At 42.2% G+C, this 21,897-nt stretch overlaps 1 protein-coding gene across 3 annotated transcripts in view; it reads left to right on the top strand.

Moving 5' to 3' along the window:
- Positions 1-21,897, top strand: part of MTUS2 (microtubule associated scaffold protein 2) — a 590,055-nt gene that overhangs the window by 404,573 nt on the left and 163,585 nt on the right. For all 3 annotated transcript variants that reach the window (XM_045844783.1, XM_045844782.1, XM_045844784.1), the window contains one exon: positions 21,538-21,699. In XM_045844783.1, the coding sequence (XP_045700739.1) occupies positions 21,538-21,699 (162 nt within the window). The remainder of the gene's footprint in view (positions 1-21,537; positions 21,700-21,897) is intronic.

Consider the following 21,897-nt stretch of genomic DNA (forward strand, 5'->3'; position numbering starts at 1 on the left):
AATGTCAGTGGACCAAGGGGAGCCCGGTAACTGGCAGGGGTGTGTCTCTGTGCCTGTGAGACAGCAACTTCAGGGACAGGGAATCTGGTGTCTAACCTTGGGACATCTTGTCCTGAGCCAGCTTCTCAGAGAGGCACTGGTCAGTTCTGAGGCACTGAAGAGGGCCTCGGGGCCAGTTCCTGCAGTGGGAGGTGGGTGAGCCTGAGCCCAGTGCTGACCGCCCAGGGCAGGAGGCCTGAACAAGGGTGAGGAGGGCCGAGCGCCTGCAGAGGAAGAGGGCAGTGCCTTTTATTGCCTTTCATCCTTTTATGCTCACATCCTAGGTCTCCTCACATCTGTATCTGGCTCTGGAAATAATTGTGAACAGAATAGACTGGTATTTCATTTGCTAAAAACAAAGAGGGAAAGCATTAGAAGATTTAAGTCTAGTGTTTTACAAAAAACAACCAGCATCTTCACTACTAAGGGACAGTTACGTTGAAATTCCATGATTGGTTCCACTCCTAACTGATCCTAAACCTGCTTTCTCTACCTTGAAGTGAGCTCTTCTCATACCTCAGTCAGAATGCTACCATGACTTAGAGTTAGTCCACATCCAGGCTCATTATCTCGTCTTAGCCCATAGAAGACTCATCTAGCAGGTATTCTCAAACCTGTGATGACCCCTCAACAATAATGTGAGCACCTGTCACTTGCTTTTAAACATTTTCTCTTTGAAGTTGTCTTCTTCCTGTCAGGCCTTCACTGTGGCAAAACAATTGATGTAACTGGTGCTAATGACAATGGGCCCCTTCCTTTGTCCTATTGTTAGACTGACTCAGCCTCAGTTTATTCCTTGCCTCCAGCCTTGCCCCATTCTAATCCACCTTCCCACTCCATAGCCCTGGCGATCATCCACACATCCACATCACTCCTTTAATGAAACCATGCAGTGGCTTCCTGGTACCTTCAGGGTCAATTCCAAAGCCTTTATCACTACTAGATGGCAAGGCAAATGTAAATACATGTGCAGGATGATGTACATCAGAGTGAGATGGTATTACCATTGTCTGCACCCTTCCCAAAAGAGTTGACTAAGGCTGCCACAGTTGAGCTGGGTTTTAAAGAATGCAGACTCACCTTGCAGGAAAGGAGTGGGAATGGCAGTCCAGAAAGAGAGAGCCACATGTTCAAAGGCAGCAAAGCCAAAACCTAGCACGGTCTAATCACAGTATGATCAATAGTCAAGTGTTGCTGGACCTTTATTTGCCAGCAGGGGGTGGCCTTCTAGATCTCCAAGGGGCTTGAGTTTTACTTTGTAAGATGTGAGGAATCATTGAATGTTTGTCAACTGGGCAGAGAATCATTTTGTATTTTTGAAAGAAGAGAATGAAGAGACTGGAAGGGAGAGGAAAACAACATTTATTGAGTATTTCCCATGTGTCATGAGCTCCGCTGGATGCTTTATCTGAGTTATTTCTTCACATTTACACCAGGGCCCACTTTACAGATGAGGGAACTTAGATTTAGGAAGACTGAGACATTTCTCTGAGATAGTCTAACATATGATCTCTGTCCCCCAAAAGTCCAGCCATTGCTAATGTAACAAGAATGGTTTCAGCAACATGTAACCCCGGCAGCCAGGAAGAGTGGATTGGAATGCACCTGGGTGAACAATGATGGCTTCACTGTACTTGTCAGTGGAGGTGGTAAATGCTGTTGAGTGAGCATGTGTACTGTGTGGCCACTGCATTCAAAATGACTGAGTAAGTAGAGTTATGAATCTACATTCAATTTTACATTAAGCTTGAACATCCCTCCATGGAAACTATTCAGATAACTCAAAGGCCACAGCTGTGGGCAACTGGTGACTGGCAGCTTCAACACATCAACGTGCCAACTCATGCATCACTTCTTGTGTAGAGTTTTTTGGTGAAACATCAAATCACCCAGGTGACTTAGCCCAGACAGCCCAGATTTGGTGCCCTGTAACTTCTGGCTTTCCCCAAAACTAAAATCACCTTTGAAAGGGAAAAGATTTCAGACTATTGATGAGATTCAGGAAAATAGGACATGGCAGGTGATGGTGATTGGGAGAACTGTGTAAGGCCCCAAGGTGCCTACTTTGAAGGGGACTGAGGCATCATTGTCCTGTGTATAGTGTTTCTTGCATCTTGTATCTGCTTCAATAAATATCTATTTTTCACAGTATATGGCTGGATACCTTCTGGACAAGACTCATATATATGGTAGAACCGCATGCTTCCCACTGGGGGAGCCAGTCTCAGGGGATCAGTGCAGCCTCTGTGACCCCATGGGGCACTGTGGCTAGGTGTCCTTCCAGCCTCGCCTGGATGCAGCCCTCTTTCCCAGAGGCCCACCTCCCTTCACCACTACTACACTGGACCAGCTGTGCTCACACTCACTGGGCCAAAGGCCCACCATAACTCTGTAGGAGTTCCCTACTGATGCCTAACAAATTACCACTAATTTAGTGATTTAAAACAACACCTGCTTATTAGCTCACATACAGCAGAGATGAATTCTCTGCTCAGGGTCTCAGAGGCTGAATTTAAGGTATTGGTTGGGTTGATTTCCATCTCCAGGCTCTGTGGAAGAATGCACTTCCCAGCTCAGTTGCTGGCAGAATTCACTTCTTTAAGGTTGTAGGACTAAGGTTCCTTTTTCTTACCAGCTGTCAGTCAGGAACAATCCTCAGCAGCAAGGGGTTGCCGCTTCCTTGCTGCTAGACTCTTCACCTTCAGGCAGAGATGGTGAGTTGAATCTCTGCCTTTCTCCTCTGCCTCTGGCCAGAGTGATTAGGTCAGGTACACACAGATAAGATCCCTTTCCCAAAGTTACGTGCCTTAACATGACCTAATCATGGGAGGCGAGTCCTTCACATTCATCCTCCCAGGGACTTGGCAGGGGTGTGCCCCAGGGATCCAGGCCCTTGGGAGACATCTTAGAACCCTGCCCCCCACACACACCTTGATTACATTTATGTTCAGAATTTGCCATTATTTAAAATGGAAATGTTCCTCCTGGAGTAGCCCAGAGTTTTGTTCCTATCTGCTGCCAAACCATTTACCAGAAGTATCCTTAGGGAATGAAATCTTAGCAGATATTGCCTTTCATAAATATTTTAGGAAACAGTTTATTCCACTTGTGCTCAAGCCCCAAGGCAGCAGCCTGGCCCACTCTTTCCTTTCTGTACACACAGCCTTTGGCATCTTACTATTCAGGATAGAAAACAAAGGTTCAGCCGTCATTGGTTGTTTCTGCCTGGCCCAGAGCTGCCACCGCCACCTAGTCAGGGAGAAGCTCTTGGAATCCTGTGGCCTTAAGCCACAGGTTCCAACCAATGAAGAATCCAGATTTTGCTACTCAATTAAAATGCTTCTGCTTATAAATGTTATTTTATGAATTTTAAGCTCTATGAATAATAGATATGTATAGTTACTTTCTACTTATACAAACTTTCTTTGACTTTATAGATTTTTAAAAACATTACAACAATAGCAACAGACTGAAAAAGCACTCATTGGCTGGCCTTGCTCAGGCTGGGAGCCAAGGGTGGAGAGAAGGCCCGCCTACATGAGCTGCAGGTGTGGGGGGTAAGGGGGGCACCCTGCTCCATCTGGCTGTTCAGGGAGCCCATGCGGTGGCCTGCGCCTGCTTAGCGTCTCCCCATTGTCCCACATAAGACCTTGCCTTTGTTGGAGGGCCCCCAGAGGAAAGCACCGAAGCAGGAGAAGGGCAGGTGGAGGCACTGAAGCTCAGGAGGGCTGGAACTGGTGTCAAATTCATAAAACCCAAAGCCAAGACACAGGCTGGCTTCCCTGCTTCATTTAGGCTGAGTGTACAGGCTGCTGGCCCCTTCCCCGAGGTGCTTCCCTAAGGGAGTGACCAACTTAAGCCTTTGCTTCTCTCTCACAAAAAGTTGAAGTCTTTAAAGGGATTGTAAACTTCATTTATTAGGCTGTTTATGATTGTTCACAAAAAACAGTTTGAATAATACTCCTCTGAGTGATTTTATGATAGATTTTTAAACTATTGTGATTTTATTTTGCATGGATATTGGTTGACACATCAGGTACAAGTCATAGAGATAAAAATGGATGAAAATGGGGCTTTCAATTTTGAAATTTTGTATTATAAGGGACTTGAAAAAAATAATTATATTTATAAACTAAGGAATGAATAAATGGTTTTCAGAGGCCAGAAGGGAGGAACCTACCATTTATTTGATGCTTAGCGTGTATCACATACTATGTGGTAGTTTTTCAGTCCTAGTGGCGGTTGCTCTTCTGATGTTATGAATGAAAACACAGGTAAAGAAAAGTTCATGACTGTCCCCAGGCAGCCATGATCTCAGTGCTACAGCACCTGTCACAGGGCTCAGCAACCATGGCTCCCTTTCATGGGCACTCATAGTCAGAAAGGCATGTTACCAGACAGAGGACCAGGCCCTGAGCAGGTCTGCCTAGGGCCAGCCGGTGGTGTATGGTTCTTGACTTGTGCAGGAAAGATTTCACAACATGAGTCCAGGTACTTTTATTAAAACTGGGGACAGTGAAACAAGGAAAGGCTTAGCATAGGGGAAGCAACAGAGGAGCCTAGGCTGGGCTGCCTTGGCTCCCTGGGAAGTCAGAGGAGAGGGTCTTTGGGAACAGGTTCGGGGAATTAGCCTGGGACAAGCTGCCACTGCCCATTGCTCCCCTAACTGCAAGTCTTGGGGGTCCCTTAGAGCACTGGTGGCAAACACAAGGCCTGTGGGCCGAATCTAGCCCTTCACCTTGTTTTATTGGGTCCAGCACCTTGTTAACTGTTAAGGAGTGGTTACATTTATACAGTCCTAAAATTACATTCAGCCCTTTGAAGGCAACAGCGAGACTGATGTGGCCCCTGGTGAAAATGAGTTTGACACCCCTGCCTTAGAGTTTAGCAGATGTGGACCTGTAGGGGAAGCAGAGGGGAAAGGGAAAGTTGTGTGGACCTGCTCCCCCGAGGAAAAGGGACAGAGCACATTGCACTCGGTCCTTCCTTTTATCTCTCTTGCTGGTGACAATCTTAGGGGAGGTCTCAGGGGAGGATTTCAGCAGGTCCACATTCATTGGTTTTCCAGGTGTGCTCTTTCGGGGTAGTAGTCTTTACTGATTGGTCAGCCCCAGGTCAGGGGGTCGTTAGTCACTGCAGCTGGTCCTGGTGTTATCCTCCTGTTTTTGCTGCTTTTCTGGGCCTGGAGCTGAAATACAGCTGAGGCCTACATGTTACCTCTAGGGAGGTGACCTTGTGCATCTGGCTGTAATTTGCTCAGCCAGTGTGTTCAGCTCTCTGTCTCAGTTTCCCTGTTCCACTTGCCCTGGCGGACTGGTCTCAGGCACAAAAGCTAAAGCAAAGAACTTGTTTTTATTGGTTTCTACTTATAAGTCCAGTAACTTTAGTGCTTTAAAAACTTTCTTTTCTACATAATCCTAGGTTCTTCCAACAAAATGACATATTGTCCACAAAACCATAAACTAAACTGCTTTCAAGCATCACCATCTACTTTTTATTGGGGTTTCCTCTGTACAATTTCAGGTGAAACCAGTTGCTATTTAGGGTAACAAGATATTTTCATTTGAACTTTAGTGAAGCTCCTGGAGGTTAGCAGTTTGGGACCAACTCTGTCAGATTAGGATTATTTCAGCCCCGCTTCCCATTTTCTGACTGAGACTGATCAGGGTGATAAATGTGGAAAGCAGGGGAGGTTCCATTACTGAATAGTCATTACACCATTGTTCAATATGGCAGATTGCATATTTATACAGTCCTAGTTTATCTATAGCATTCATCCAAAATTACTAGGAGGTATTGTTAAAGAATTAGCTATCAAGCTAAACCAGCAGGATTTTAGATGTCAGCAGTCTCACTTTTCACAGACATATACTGTATTTTGATTAATGTCTTTTATTCAACTAGAACAGTGGTTCTCAACTAGGGGTGGTCTTGCCCCTAGAGGACATGCGGTAATGTCTGGGAATATTTTTTGATTGTCACAACTTGAGAGCGGGCCGAGAGGGAGAGCGCTGCTGGCTAGGGACCAGGGGTGCCACCAGCTGTCCTACAATGCACAGGACAGCCCAGCCCACACAAGGCCTATCTGGTCCACCATGTGGAAACTGCCCAGTTGAAAAACTGCAGTAAAGGAAAAGAATCCTAAAGTTGCTCTTTAGAAACAAAACCCACGTATTTAAAAAGACAAAAAGGAAGATGACTATCCTTTTGGACTTTGAAGAAAGAGAGGGAGTTTTCTGGCTCCCAAGAGGAAAGAGAAAATTCCTAGAGTTCAAGTGATGAATATTATTTTGATTTACAGGTTGACACACCTCCTTAAAGTCAATAAGCTGTTCCCTTCTTAAAAAGCTGCTCAACTCCTTCCTTAAAGGTTCCATGTTCCCCAGAAGCAAGGGACTAGAAAGGGTTCTTTCTAGGAGTGCAAGAAATGCCAGCTGGATAGGACTATTGGACTCCTCCTGGCAGGCCTGCAGTGGTGATCCTTGCTTGTATGGAAAGGAGTATGGGGCTCCCTGGCAATAATCCACTTTTCTTTTTTTTTTAAAGATTTTATTCATTTATTTTTAAAGAGGGGAGGGAGGGAGAGGGAGAGAGAGAGAAAGGGAGAGAGAGAATCATCAATATGCGGTTGCTGCGGGCCGTGGCCTGCAACCCAGGCATGTGCCCTGACTGGGAATAGAACCTGCGACACTTTGGTTCTCAGCCCACACTCAATCCACTGAGCTACACCAGCCAGATGATCCACTTTTCAACATTTAACTTGGTTTCTTAGGATCTGAACCGGGCTTCCTGCTAAATTGTGGCTCATTAAAGCCATGTTTGACTTAATAATCCATGAGTTCCACAGGTGCCTCAAAACAACGAATTAAATGGATCTGTGACACAAAATGGAGATTATATTAGAACACCTAAAGTTTCTTATCGCTCTATTACTAAAAGGTGATAAGTAAGCCCTTGATCATTTCTCTTACTCCTTATACCTCTAGCAGAATTTAAATTAAGTTCAGATTAGATGCTCTTACCCTTTAACTCCATGTTAAGCATGCTCCAGCTTAAATATTCCCTCCAGGGTAGCAACCACTGAAAAATTCACACATTGGTGAACTAGAGTTTTCTGGATAGCTAGAAGGGAATTATTATAGCTGGTCTCATTGATATACAAGAGGAATGGTAAAAAGTTGCTTTAATTACTCACACCTCTCTTGCTATATCATATTAGACCTTGGTCTTTTAAGTAAATAACCTCCATCAATATTTGACTGTGTTCTCTCCTTTGGAAGTGTGACTTGGCAAGTGTTAAAGAGACTTTCTCAAATCAAAAGGAAGCTTTGAGTTACTTATGTGGTGAGGGTTCAGAAATCTTGGGCTGGGTGAGCTGGCTTTCATGTCTGGTAGTTACTTCTGTGACTTTGAGATGGTATGATTGCCCCTGGCCTTCGCTTTCTTTGTTAACCAGTGGTCTTTCTTTAAGTAGCTTGGTTGCCTCGAGGGGAATTGAGAGAAGGTATTGTAGAGAAGATGGCTTTTGACCGGTCCATGAGGGACTGGGAGAGTTGTCACAGAATGTTACACTCTCTCAGATAAGCCAGGGCATTATTCACATAGGCCTAATTTCCTGTTCACATATGTGTCCCCTGACTATTACTCTCATGTTTTCAGTTCACTTGCACCCATACCCCCTGTTTCCTGAGCAGAAATAAGAATGAGGACCCTCTTTTCTCTATATTAGAATGGATTCCAAGAAAAGAGTGCCTGGAGCAGGGGGCAGGACAGAAAGTGGGGGACAAAGATTTCCTTCTCTTCTATGATAATTTAATGGTGATCATTGTCCAAAGAAGGACATTTTGGGGAGTGATGCCCACTCTTGGGGTGCTGGGAAGGCTACCATTGAGGTATCAGGACCTTATAAAGGCAGACCATCTGCCTCCCATCACTGACCTGGTGACCTTGGGGATATCTTGGGGGTGTTTCCATGGAAGAGGATCCCAAAGTGTGGTGCCATTGGGCTTGTGTGGGACAGAGGGGAGATTGCAGAGGTTACAGCCACTCCTGCTGATGCCAACACCCGTACTGGTGATGACTGCTAATGTCTACTGAGCACTGGGCCTTTGCAAAGTGCTTTATGTGCATTTCTTATTTAATTATCAGATTAACCTAATGACAAGGGGTAAATACATAAATAAGAAGGCATTTCACTGGAGGCTTAATTAACTTTTTAAAGAGAAGAGTACTAATAACTTTCAAATCTAGTGTTGAATTTGGGCAGAACCTGTGATATCCATGACTCTCCTGTATGTACTTGTATTGTTACTGTTCAGATCTTGTTGTCTTGCCCAGCTAGAAGAGTTCAGGGGCTGAGGCCTCACAGCAGGAATCCAGTAAGTTCCTGTGGACCCAGAGGAACCATCTTCCACCTGTAGAAGTGTGTCCTGTCCCCTGATGAGTGTGCTGGGTACAGAGGACATGTGCCCTGGTCTAGGGCTGGAGTCATTGACTGAACCCCTGGAGTCCTGTATTCAGAAGTATTCCTAGGCCACCCTAACTTTATGAGAAGTTACCATTTGCTCTAGGTGAAGTGGGAGTAATGAAATGCATGCCACATGTTTCTCCTTCATTAGGACCTAGGTTACCAGGGAAAAATAGATAAAGATCCACAGTTCTCTCCAGTCACCTCTTTTGAAGTCTGTTAGGAAAATGGAGACTGACTTGCATTGTTTGATACAAGGGAAGGAGAGATGCCGGGGTGATTCTGACACTGTAATTTTCTAGAACAATGCTGCCAATAATAATAAAGGATAAAGGAGTTTGAGGGCAAGGTGCAGCTGAGAGAATGTTTACTTCAATGTTCCCTCCTCCAAGAGGTCTTCCCAGCCACTCCACCTGATGTAGGTTTTCTCTCCTTCACCTTTGAGTTTTTCCTCTAGCCGTGCCCCTTGTGTTTCTTTCCTAACTAATCACAGTTTTTGATGATTGTTTGGCTGTGATCTGTGTGTGGTCTGTGTGTCACCCCCACTGGAATGTAAGCCACGTGACGACAGGCCAGATCTGTCCTGGGCCCCTGCCTAGTGTAGGCACTGGCATGCAGAAGTCTTAGTCTCTTTCGCTGTAACAAGGAAAGAGCTTTGCTGAAATGTAAGATTGCAGGTCTACTTCAGCTTTTTAATGTAAGAAATAAAACATACACCTGAGTTAAAATATGCAGAAGGTGGGAAATAAAACATTCTGTTGATACATTAGTAATTAAACTAAATTTTTCCATCAAGTAATAAATTCTGCCAAATCAATGAAATATGCATCAATTAGGCAATCATGTAGCTGGAACATTATACGACTTGATTGCCTGGGATTGTTTTAAAAAAAATCAGTAGAGCAGTAATCATTATAACATGGATACATATCAGAAATCAATGACATGATTTCTAAAAGTTGGCTGTAATGCTCATATTAATAATAATTGCTTTGCTTTGCTTCTCCAGCTATCCCCTTAGAAACTTCACTGTGGCCTGGTTAGTGTTTGTCCTCATTGCCATTCTTTCTTCTTTTTAAAATCCAGGATCAGTGATTGGCATTCTCAATAACTGAAGTCATGGAAAGAGCATTGGAGTTTGGATCAGAAAGCCTAAATTTTCATCCTGACTTCAGTTATAGTTACAATTATCCTATTGAGAAGGTTGAGTAGGCACCACTCACAACTTTGTACAGGGAGATCAGTTATAAACTTCCTCTGCCCAGTGCCTAACTTTAGTGCAGCGCTGTCTGGCCTGAACTTACATGTATCTTTCTCTCTCTGTGTAGAGTGCAAGCAGAACAGCTCAGATTCACACCTAATTTGGTGGGAGTAGGTGAGAAGGGTCAAGGGGTCTAGGGATGAATTGACTGTCATTCTCCTCACATAGGACAGGGTCATTCTTCTATAATGAATGGGATGCAATAATGGGTTTGAGGATTATTCATCCTTGTATTACACAAGAGTATGCCATCAGGAGACAGAACAACCCTGAGACATGCTGGTTAGTACAGGCTGGTTGGGGTCAGATGTAGCTCCAATGTGGGGTTGTGGGACAGAAAACAGGGTCAATAACTGCCTGAGAAAAGAATATCAGGAATCCCTCAAGGGAGAGGAGAGAGCTGAATCACAGTTCAAGGAACTTGGTCTGGCCAGGGGATCCAGGAAAGAAAATTTATAGAGATTTTTTTGTACTGAGATATAATTCAAATACTATAATGTTCACCCTTTTAAAGTGCAAACTCCTGTAGTTTTTGTGTATTCATCAGGTCATGCAACATCACTTGTGCTGAGTTCCAGAACATTTTCATAACCCCAGAAAGGAACCCTTACCCATTAGCAGTTACTCTCCATTCCTTTTCCCCCAGCCCCTAACAGCCAATAATCTACTTTCTGTCTCAATGGATTTATCTATTTTGAACATTTCATAATTGAATCTTATAAGATGTGGCCTTTGTACCTGTCTTTTTTGTTTGGCAAAAATGCTTTCAACATTTGTCCATATTGCAGCCTACAGACCCTATTTGGTTGTCCATTCATTGACTGATGGACATTTGGGTTGTTCCCACTTTTTGACAATTACAAATGATGCTATTATGAACATTCATGTATAAGTTTCCATGTGGACATATGTTTTTAGTTCTCTTGGGCACATAACTAAGAGTGGAACTGCTGGGTCATGTGATAACTATGTTTAACATTTGAGGAACTTCAAAACTGTTTTTGAAGCAGCTGAACAATATTACAATCCCACCAGTTTTTCCACATCCTTGCCAAAATTATAACCACCCTAGTGAGTTTACAGTGGTACTGCATGATTCTGATTTGTATTTCCCTAATGACTACTGACATTGGGCATCTTTTCATGGCTTATTGGCTATCTACATGCCTTCTTTGGAAAAATGCCTATTCAAATTCTATGATCATTTTTTAATTTATTTTTTATTTTTTTATTTTTTTAAATATATTTTATTGATTATGCTATTATAGTTGTCCCATTTTCCCCCCTTCACTCCCCTCCACCCTGTACACCCTCTCCCACCCATATCCCCCCCTTCAGTCATGTCCATGTGTCATACTTATAATTTCTTTAGCTTCTACATTTCCCATACTATTCTCACCCTCCCCCTATCTATTTTAAACCTACATTCTATGCTACTTATTCTCTGTACCTTTTCCCCCTCTCTCCTCCCACACACCTGTTGCTAACCCTCCATGTGATCTCCATTTCTGTGGTTCTGTTCCTGTTCTAGTTGTTTGCTTAGTTTCTTTTGGTTTTACTTTAGGTGTGGTTGTTAATAATTGTGAGTTTGCTGTCCTTTTACTATACATGTTTTTTCTTTATCTTCTTTTCTTAGATAAGTCCCTTTAACATTTCATAAAATAAGAGCTTGGTGATGATGAACTCCTTTAACTTGACCTTATCTGAGAAGCACTTTATCTGCCCTTCCATTCTAAATGAGAGCTTTGCTGGATAGAGCAATCTGGGATGTAGGTCCTTGTCTTTCATGTCTTGGAATATTTCTTTCCAGCCCCTTCTTGCCTGTAAGGTCTCTTTTGAGAAATCAGCTGACAGTCTAATGGGAACTCCTTTGTAGGTAACTGTCCCCTTATCTTTTGCTGCTTCTAGGATTCTCTCCTTCATTTTTACCTTGGCTAATGTAATGATGATGTGCCTTGGTGTGTTTCTTCTTGGGTCCAACTTCTTTGGGGCTCTCTGAGCTTCCTGGATTTCTTGGAAGTCTATTTCCTTTGCCAGAGTGGGGAAGTTCTCCTTTATTATTTGTTCAAATACGTGCTCAATCTGTTGCTTTTCCTCTTCCCCTTCTGGTACCCCTATAATTTGGATGTTGGAACGTTTAAAGATGTCCTGGAGGTTCCTAAGCTTCTCCTCATTTTTTTGAGTTCTTATTTCTTCATTCTTTCATGCTTGATTGTTTTTTTCTTCTGGTCCACTCTATTGTTTTGAGTCTCAGTTTCCTTCCCTTCACTATTGGTTCTCCGTGCATCTTCCTTCATCTCTTTTATGGTAACTTGCATTTTTTCATCTAATTTGTGCCCAAAATCAACCAATTCCATGAGCTTCCTGATCACCAGTGTTTTGAACTGTGCATCTGCTAGATTGGCTATTTCTTGGTCACTCAAAAGGATGAGTCCTGGGTGACTGATCTGTTCTTCTGTTGGAGACATGTCTCTCTCTCTCTCTCCTTCCCCCCTGCCCCAGTCTGGTCGCTCTTGTTATGGTGAGGGGCGGAGCCTTAGGTGTTCCCCTGGGCTGGGCACCCCAATCGCTAGATTGTGATGTTGTATGTGGGGGTGGGGGCGGGGCAGGGGCGGGAGGGAACAATGGCAGTAGCTCCATTCTCCTGGGATCTCAGTCCCTTCTCTGGGATCCTGGGTTGCGTGCTCTGCCCTGGTCCATAATGCTGCCTCACTGGGTCTGCCAGCTGCCACTTGCGTACTCAGGGTCCACCGCTGCATCCCAGAAGGCGTATGCACTCCCAGTTACCTTCTGCGCCCAGTTCTCCCCGATCTCCGTGTGCTGCAACCCGCGCCCGCTCCTCCTCTCAGCCCCTCCTACCAGTCTGGATGAACGGGTCTACTTCAACTTCTTGGCTGTCCGACTTCCGTTCAGATAAATTCTCTATCAGTTCTGAGTGTTATTCTGGCTCTAAATTGTTGTTGTTCTAATCTTGGTTGTGCATGGAGGTACGGTACGTCCACCTATGCCTCCATCTTGCCGGAAGTCTCTCAAATTCTATGATCATTTTTAATTGGGTTATTTGTCTTTTTACTATTGAGTTATAAAAGCTCTTTATATATTCTGGATATTAGACTCTTTTTAAAATATTTTATTTATTTATTTATAGAGAGAAAGGGAAACATCGATGTGAGAGAAAAACATCAGTCAGTTGCTTCTCTCACTTGTCCTGACTGGGGACTAGATCCACAACCTAGGCATATGCCCCGACCAGGAATTGAACAGGTGATTTTTTGCTCTGTGGAATGATGCTCAGCTAACTGAGCTACACCAGTCAGGGTCAAACTCCTATCTTTTTAAAAATACATATTGTTGATTATGCTATTACGATTGTCCCACTTCTTCTCCCCTTTATTCCTCTCCACCCTGTATCCCCCCCACCAGTATTCCCCACCCCCTTACTTCATGTCTATGGGTCATACATATAAGTCCTTTGGCTTCTCCATTTCCTATACTATCCTTAACCTCCCCCTGTCTATTTTGTACCAACCACTTATACTTATTCTCTGTACCTTTTCTCCCATTCACTGCCCCTCCCCACTGATAACCTTCTATGTGATCTCCATTTCTGTGATTCCTGTCCCTGTTCTAGTTGTTTGCTTAGTTTGTTTTTGCTTTTCTTAGGTTCAGTTGTTGATAGTTGTAAATTTGTTATTATTTTACTATTCATATTATTGATCATCATTTCCTCAGATAAGTCCTTTTAACATTTCATAAAATAAGGGCTTGGTGATGATGAACTCCTTTAACTTGATCTTTTCTGGAAAGCACTTTATCTGCCCTTCCATTCTAAATGATAGCTCTGCTGAATAGAGTACTTGGATATAGGTCCTTGATTTTCATGACCTGGAATACTTCTCTCCAGCCCCTTCTTGTCTGCAAGGTTTCTTTTGAGAAATCAGCTGATAGTCTTATGGACACTCCTTTGTAGGTAACTGTCTCATTCTATTTCTGCTTTTAAAATTCTCTCCTTATCTTTCATTTGGGTAATGTAATTCTGATACGCCTTGATGTGTGCTTCCTTCAGTTCAACTTCTTTGGGACTCTGAGTTTCCTGGACTTCCTGAAAGTCTATTTCCTGTGCCAGATTGGGTAAGTTTTCCTTCATTATTTTTTCAAATAAGTTTTCAATTTCTTGGTCTTCCTCTTCTCCTTCTGGCACCCCTATGATTCAGATGTTGGAACATTTAAAGATGTTCTGGACATTCCTAAGCCTCTCCTCATTTTTTTGAATTCTTGTTTCTTCATTCTGTTCTGGTTGTATGTTTATTTCTTCTTTCTGCTCCAAATCTTTAATTTGCATCCTGTTTCCTTCCCTTCACTGTTGGTTCCCTGTATATTTTTCTTTATTTCGCTTTGCATAACCTTCACTTTTTCTCTGTTTTTTTTTTGTTTTTTTTTTACCATACTCAACCATTTCTGTGAATTTCCTGCTTACCAGTGTTTTGAACTCTGCATCTGATAGGTTGTCTGTCTCTTCATTGCTTAGTTCTATTTTTTCGAGCTTTGATCTGTTCTTTCATTTGGGCCATATTTCTTTGTTTTTGTGCACCTATTGTTTTGTAAGGGGCTGAGCCTTAGGTATTTGCCAGGGCAGGGAAACCCACATCACTGTGCTGTGGTGCTGTGTGGGGGGGAGGAATTTGAGAGGGAAAAATGTCACTTGCTTGGCTCTCAGCTGGCTTTCTGTCACTTCTTTAACATCCCATAAGCAAATTTGACCCTTCTGTTCCTGATTCCCAGGTAGGTGGGTTTGTGTATGTTCTAGGACACTGTGGGTTTCTCCACCTAAATATCTTATGAGGCTGAGGGTTTCTCCTGTCACTACAACCCTCACAGGTTCTTATAGCCGGAAGTTTTGAGGCTTTATTTCCCCATTCTGGAACCCTGGGTTGCTCCTCCCAGTTTATCTGCACACAGTTGTGGGACTGCCTGGTCTGCCAGCTGCTGCCTTGCTGTGCATCTTCTCTGCGTCAGCTGCCTGTCTCTACCCCTCCTAACAGTCTGAATGAATGTTTTTTCTGTAACTCCTTGGTTGTCTGGCTTCCATATAGTTTGATTTTCTGGCAGTTCTGGTTATTTTTTGTTTTTAAATTTGTTGTCCTTCTTTTGGTTGTGTGAGGAGGCAATGTGTATCTACCTACTCCTCCATCTTAGCCAGAAGTCCCTAGGATCTTATCAGATAGGTGATTTGCAGCTATTTTCTGCAGTTCTCTGGGTTGTCATTTTACTTTATTAATAGTACCATCTGAAGCACAAACATTTCTATTTTGATGAAGTTTAACTTCATACTTTTTTTTCTTCAGTAACTTATGTTTTAGGTGTCACATGTAAGAAGCCATTTCCTGGGTCCCTGAGTTCCTGCAGTAGGCTCCCCAGAACAGCAGACCATCCAGAGCACCTGGTTTAGATGATTCATGGTGAACAAATAAACTTTTGCTATAAGTTACTGAAATTTGGGGGTAGTTAGTTTACCTTAATAATCATATCTGTATGTGAACCTGACATACAACACCTGACAATGCAGATGTGGCAGAGAAAATAGACTCCAGTATACAGGGCTGGGGCAATTGGTTGTCTGTGTAGAAAACAACAATAACAAATCTGATCCTTCCTCCAGTGCCTCATTCCAGGTGAACTAGTGATCTAAATGTAAAAAATAAACTTTAAAACTTTTAGAAGAATACATAGGTGAACATCTTTATATCATCAGATAGGGAATGAAAGGCTAAGACACACAAAGTACAAATCAAGTGAGAAAAGACTGAGAAAATAAACTGCATTAAAATGGAAGACTTAGAAATAAAAGCACCATAAGTTTGAAAACAAGCCAAAGGCCAGGAGAACATCTCAAATATACGCCAGTAAAGCATCACTGTGCAGAATATACAAAGAGCTCCTATACATCAATTAGAAAAACAAAATACTTCAGTGGAAAAATAGGTAAAAGTTATGAAGGGGCATCTCATGGAAGGAAACACTTGAATGGCTCATACCTATGTGAAAAAAATGCTCAGCCTCACGACCTATTAGAAACTTATGTTAAAACCAATTTAATTACTAATTAAATAAAGTCTGACAGTCACTACATGTGTGGTTGGTGTGAAGTGCAACTAGCAATTTGGAAAACAATTCTGAATCTCTAGGAAAGTCGACCCACTCAGGCCCTCTGTCCTGGGGGTTTCCCTGGTCGTGGAGCTGGCAATGTGTTGCACTTCTGAAGCTTGGCTCCTCATTCTGTTGCCATTCTCACCTTGCCCTTTGTCTGAAGTAGTTCATCATTTCTTTAAAAGACATTCATAGCATTCTTCCCTTTAGTCTTTCATGCTGCAGTTATTATCAGATCTACTTTAGCCTTTCTTCTCACTGAGAGCAGCTCTTCTGATGTTAATCCCTGAACTCTTTCCAAGTTCCTGTGAAAACTGATTTGCTGTGGTGATTAGCCACTGAATTTAAAAGGAACCTGTAAGTTAATAACTAATATTCCTGAGTGCCCCCTGCACTAGACGCTATTCTAAGCATTTTCTCATACTAACTCCTATATCAGCTCTTTGAAAATTCACTTGCATTGGCTCTTGTAATTCTCTCGATGGTTCTGTGAGCTTGATTGCTGTTATCCCCACTTACAAAGGAAGGAACGGATGAGCAGAGAGGTGGGTGGCAGAGGCTGTGGTTTCCATAGCCTGATTGGCTCTCTCTTGCGTCTACACCATTTACCACTCAGCTCCTGAGGCAAAGGTTGGTTTAGCTTGGCTGGGGATGAGATGACTGAGTTAGATACATGAACCACTTCCACTCGCAGAATTCTCCAGGTTAAAAAAAAAAATCATTTTCCTGGCTCACATAAGCACAGTTTTATTTCCAGTTCTTTTCTTCCTCTTATCAAACAATGGTTTCCTATTGTCTGCACCGTTGAGAAATATCCAAAGCATTTATAGAATTCAGTACCATTTCCAAATATAGTTTTCTTTTTTAAATTAAAAAAAAATTTCAATTGCAGTTGACATTTTTAGGTGCTCAATTCTATTCTCTTTTTAAAAAGATATATTCTATTAATTATGCTATTACAGTTATCCCAATTGTTCCCCTTTGCCCCCTTCTACTTTGTACCCCCATTCCCTCCAACAGTCCCCCACTTAGTTCATGCCCATGGTTTATGCATATAAGTTCTTTGGCTTCTCCATTATCTATACTGTTCTTATGATTCCCTTGTCTATTTTGTACCTACCAATGTGTGCTTCTTAATCCCTGCACCTTTCCCCCCATTTTTACCCTTTTCCTCCCAGCTGATAACCCTCCAAATGATCTCCGTATCTGTGATTCTGTTCCTATTCTAGTCGTTTGCTTAGTTTGGTATTTGGATTCAATTATTGATAATTGTGAATTTATTGCCATTTTAATGTTCATCATTTGACCTTCTTTTTCTTACATAATTCCCTTTAGCATTTCATATAATAATGGCCTGATGATGTTGAACTCCTTTAGTTTTATCTTGTCTAGTAAGCACTTTATCTGCTCTTTCATTCTAAATGATAGCTTTGCTGTATAGAGTAATCTAAGTTGTAGGTCCTAGCTTTTTATCACTTGGAATATTTCTTGCCAGTCCCTCGTAGCCTATAAAGTGTCTTTTGAGAAATCAGTTGACAGTCTTATAGGAGCTCCTTTGTAGGTAACTCTCTGCTTTCCTCTTGTTGCTTTTAAGAGTATTTATCTTTAACCTTTGGCATTTTAATTATGATGTGTCTTGGTATGGTCTTCTTTGAGTCCATCTTGTTTGGGACTTTCTGTGCTTCCTGGATTTGTATGACTATTTCCTTCACAAAATTAAGGAAGTTTTCTTTCATTATTTTTTCAAATAAATTTTCAATGTCTTGCTCTTCCTCTTCTTCTTCTGGCACCCCTATGAGTTGGATGTTGGTATGCTTAAAAATGTGACAGTGGTTCCTAATCCTCTCTTCATTTTTTAAAATTCTTTTTTCTTCCTGCTGTTCTGATTGTATGCTTTTTCCTTCTTTGTTCTCTAAATAATTCATTTTATTAACAGGTTCATCCCCTCTACTATTGGTTCCCTATAGATTTTTCTTTATTTCACTTAATGCCACCTTCATTTCTGTCTGGGTCTTTTTTATGCCATTGAAGTACTCAATGAGTTCCTGGAGCATCCTGATAACCAGTGTTTTAGGCTGTGCATCTGATAGGTTGCTTATCTCTATTTCATTTAGTTCTTCTTCTGGAATTTTGTTCTGTTCTTTCATTTGGGCCATATTTCTTTGTCTCCTCATTTTGGCAGCCTCCCTGTATTTGTTTCTGTGTATTAGGGAGAGCTGCTTTGACTCCCTATTTTAGCTCACCTGCTAAATCATATGGGGCACAGCCTTAGGTAATCACCAGGGTGGGACAACCCATCTCACCACTCTGTTGCTCTGTGTGGGGGAGGCCTGGCAGAGGGGACAATGCCACTGCCTGGCCTCTAGAGTTTTGCCTGGGAAGAAGCTGTCTCCCTACTTTAATTTCACTCCTCCCCATATGCCACTGGTGCCCTTCCAGCTGTTGCCCTGATGCTGAATCCCAGAAGGAGGGATGGGTCTGTGTGAGTCCTAACTCTGTTGCAGGACCTTTAAGAGGATGCAGTTTCTTCTGCTTTCCCAACCCCCACTGCTTTTCATAGCCAGAAGTTATGGGGTATTAATCGTCCTGGAGCTAGGACCCTGGGCTGGGTGGTTAGGACTGGGACTGGGATCCCTTGCTCCCAAGGTATCCCTCCCATTTTTATCCACCACATGTGGATGTGGGACCACCTGTTCCCATCTCCACATCTCTTGGTGCCTCTCTGCACCTCTCTGCATCTCTGCCCTTCCTGCCTATCTGAATGAATGTGGCTTCTTTAAATGTTTGGTTGTTGGACTACCACACAGGTTGATTTTCCGACAACCCTAGGTGAAATTTGGTTTGTAGTCTAGTTGTATTTTTTGCTATAGTTGTGTATGGAGGCAAGGTGTATTTACCTATCCCTCCATCTTGACCAGAAGTCTCAATTCTTATAGTTCACATTTAATATTCAGTTTTAATGTAGCTTCTTTTTTATATCCTTAGTTATAGTTCTGTTCTTCTCATTATCAGATGGTTCTCAAGGGTGGTAGTTCTATAATTTAGTTGTAATCTTGACATGGTCATGGGAGGAGGTGAGCACAGCACCCACCTACTCCATCATCTTGACTGAAAGTCTCTAGAGTACTTTACATTTGCCCAGTGATCTTATTTTCATTATTGGACTTCTTCAGCTGATTTTCAAAGAATGGTACTGTTTATCACCAGCTCTATCTGACAGAGGATATAGATAGAATTTTATTTTATGATGTTGTTTTATTTTACTTTTGGTAATTCAAAACCTCTCTCAGAATGGAGTACAAGGCTTGCTTGACACTTTGTACTTCAAACAGACAGGCTACTTCCCAGCCTGGTGGCCAAGTCTCCAAGTTGGCATGTTCATCGATGAATAATAAATTTTATGTAAGAGAATGATGCAAGGTGCAAGAACATTTGACAAAAGGGTATTTGAACTCTTCAGATGATACACAATATCTTCCCTCTTAGGAAATTTTAATGAATTAATAGAGAAAAGACTCTGTGTGAAAGCTTTTGTGCTCAATTCAGCCTCTACTACACATTTTGGTGAATGGATTATTCTGGCAGTGTTATCTGCAGTAGGCTAAACATGAGACAATTCCATGTGAAATATTTGGAGTGGCTGAGTTCTACAGCCCATAATATTCTATTATATAGAATGTTTCTGAAATATTCTACAAACCTCTAGAGATTCTGAGTTCTGGATTGGACTGGTCAGTGTGCTCTGTGAATCGGAAGCTGAGATTCACTGTTGTGCAGATGTGTGGCGGCCCCTTTCCTGACAAGGCTTGGCTCAGACGTGCTTGCTTTCCTCTCTGCCATCTAGCACAGAATGCAGATCCTTTAGGTGGAGTTTCAGTGCATTCGTTCCATTTGCATAGATCAAATGCATTCTCCTAGCACTCTTTGGAGCTATTTAAATCTTACTCAATGCCTTAAAAGAGGTATAGGGCATAGATTCTGTGTTAGGAAATAATACCTTATTATTTTTCCTCTCCAAATACACTTTTCTTTAGAAGCAAATCAAATTTCACTAATTTTAAACAGACTTTCAGGTCTTCAGAAGGAGGAAAGTGGTTGAATCTCTTACTCTAAGTGTTTGAATAAAACCCCTGGATGGTTCGAATACTAAAGCCATTTTAATAATGTTATCATTTTCATGCAGTCTCTATCTAAATAGAATGTTTTGACTATCCTTTTCAAATGATGAAGACAAAATAATTTAATCTCTCACTACAATTCTGTATACTTTTTCTAGCTGCCATTGCTCATTTTCCACAGTAGATGGTCCTGTTCCTATGACTAGATGGTTTTATCCCAAACAAGCAGCAGTCTTGTTTACTTGTTTAAAGCAGAGTCTACTTTAAGGCTCTCTATCTAATTTAGTAAATTAGGCCTTGCAGCTCTACTCAGAGAAGATTAGAAGATTTATCCTTTTAACAGGAAATAGATAGTGGTGTCTGTAGGTTTGGAAAGATCTAGAAGAAAAATTTGGGCTACATTGTGCATTTAGACCTGACATATGTCCCAATTTGCCATACCATCGAGCATCAGAGCAGTTGATTATAAACACACTGTATTTAAACAAACAGTCAGTTTCTGTGTTAAATAGTAAACTGAAATTATCCATAAATGCTTCTGCCTTTGAAATAAATGAGGCTCTAATTCAGAATCCTCTAAGTTTGGTGAGGCCTAAACTTTTCAAACAAAAGCTTCATGAGTTTCAAAAAGATTCTCTGTGTCCCTGTTTCCTATCGTCTCCCTTCATCCCAAACTTCTAATTCTGAAGGTGGGATCAGCTGGGTCCCAGGGAGCTTGGAATAAACTGCCTGGATTTGTGGTGAGTGTGTCAGTTCCTATTCTCGCCCCTCCCATGTCACTCACACTGGTTTCCAAAAGAGGGTTGCTTATCCTCTATGAGCTATCAAGTAAATGTGTGGGGATGGTGTGGCCGGTGTGTGCACATGTTACATAAGAAAATTGTGTGTATGGGTGATGGGGTGGCTTATGTGTGCATGTGTGTGAAATCTTTTACAAGGAAATTAGGTTTGTGGGGCCCTGGCTGGCGTAGCTCAGTGGATTGAGTGCAGGCTGTGAACCAAAGCATTACAGGTTCGATTCCTAGTCAGGGCACATGCCTGGGTTGCAGGCCACAGCCTCCAGCAACCGCACATCAATGTTTCTCTCTCTCTCTCTTTCTCCCTTCCCTCTCTAAAAATAAATAAATAAAAATCTTAAAAACAAAGAATATAAAAAATCTGAAAAAAGATTTTTTTAAAGAAATTAGGTTTGTGGGGATGGGGTACATGTGTGTGCTTGTGTGTGCATGTGTGTGTCTGTGTATGAAGCATGCAGACAAAATCTCTGGACTGAGGCTACTCTTGACTTTTGTGGGGCCCTGTGTAGGAGATTTAAATGACAGACTTTTATGGAGTATTTGAAGAGAGCTCTTTTCCACTTCTGGTCTCAGAAGAAATGCTTTTCAAAGCTATTCACTGAGAGTCAGGGTGAGTTCTAAGGCAGGATTGGTTGGCAACTGCAAATGGTGAGGGCATCCATCCATTTTTCATGAAGTTATAATTAACCTACTGTCTGCCTCCCACAGGTTCAGCCTTTGGGAATGAAGACCAGCCAGCCCTGAAGACAACTCTGCCTTCCAAAGACGCACCCAAGGGAGCTGGCCGGGTGGCCCCACCGGTGTCCTCCAGTGTGACAACACCCCGCAGGAGTTTGCTCCCAGCACCAAAATCTGTGTCCACACCCGCTGGTAAGATTGTCTCCTTGGAGTGCTCTTCCTGCATTAAAATGTTTTTTGAAAGTCCCTGTGTATATCATTTATTTAGATAGGATCATAGATGAGTTTCAAATGGCAACGTTAATAATAATAATAGCATTGTTTTTAAGGCACATTCTTTTTTCATATGTTTAAATTATCACAACTGCCTCTCACTCTTCTCCTGAATGG

This window comes from Phyllostomus hastatus, unplaced genomic scaffold (genome assembly GCF_019186645.2).
Source record: "Phyllostomus hastatus isolate PE091 unplaced genomic scaffold, TTU_PhHast_1.1 phas_contig_41, whole genome shotgun sequence".
Lineage (NCBI taxonomy): Eukaryota > Metazoa > Chordata > Mammalia > Chiroptera > Phyllostomidae > Phyllostomus > Phyllostomus hastatus.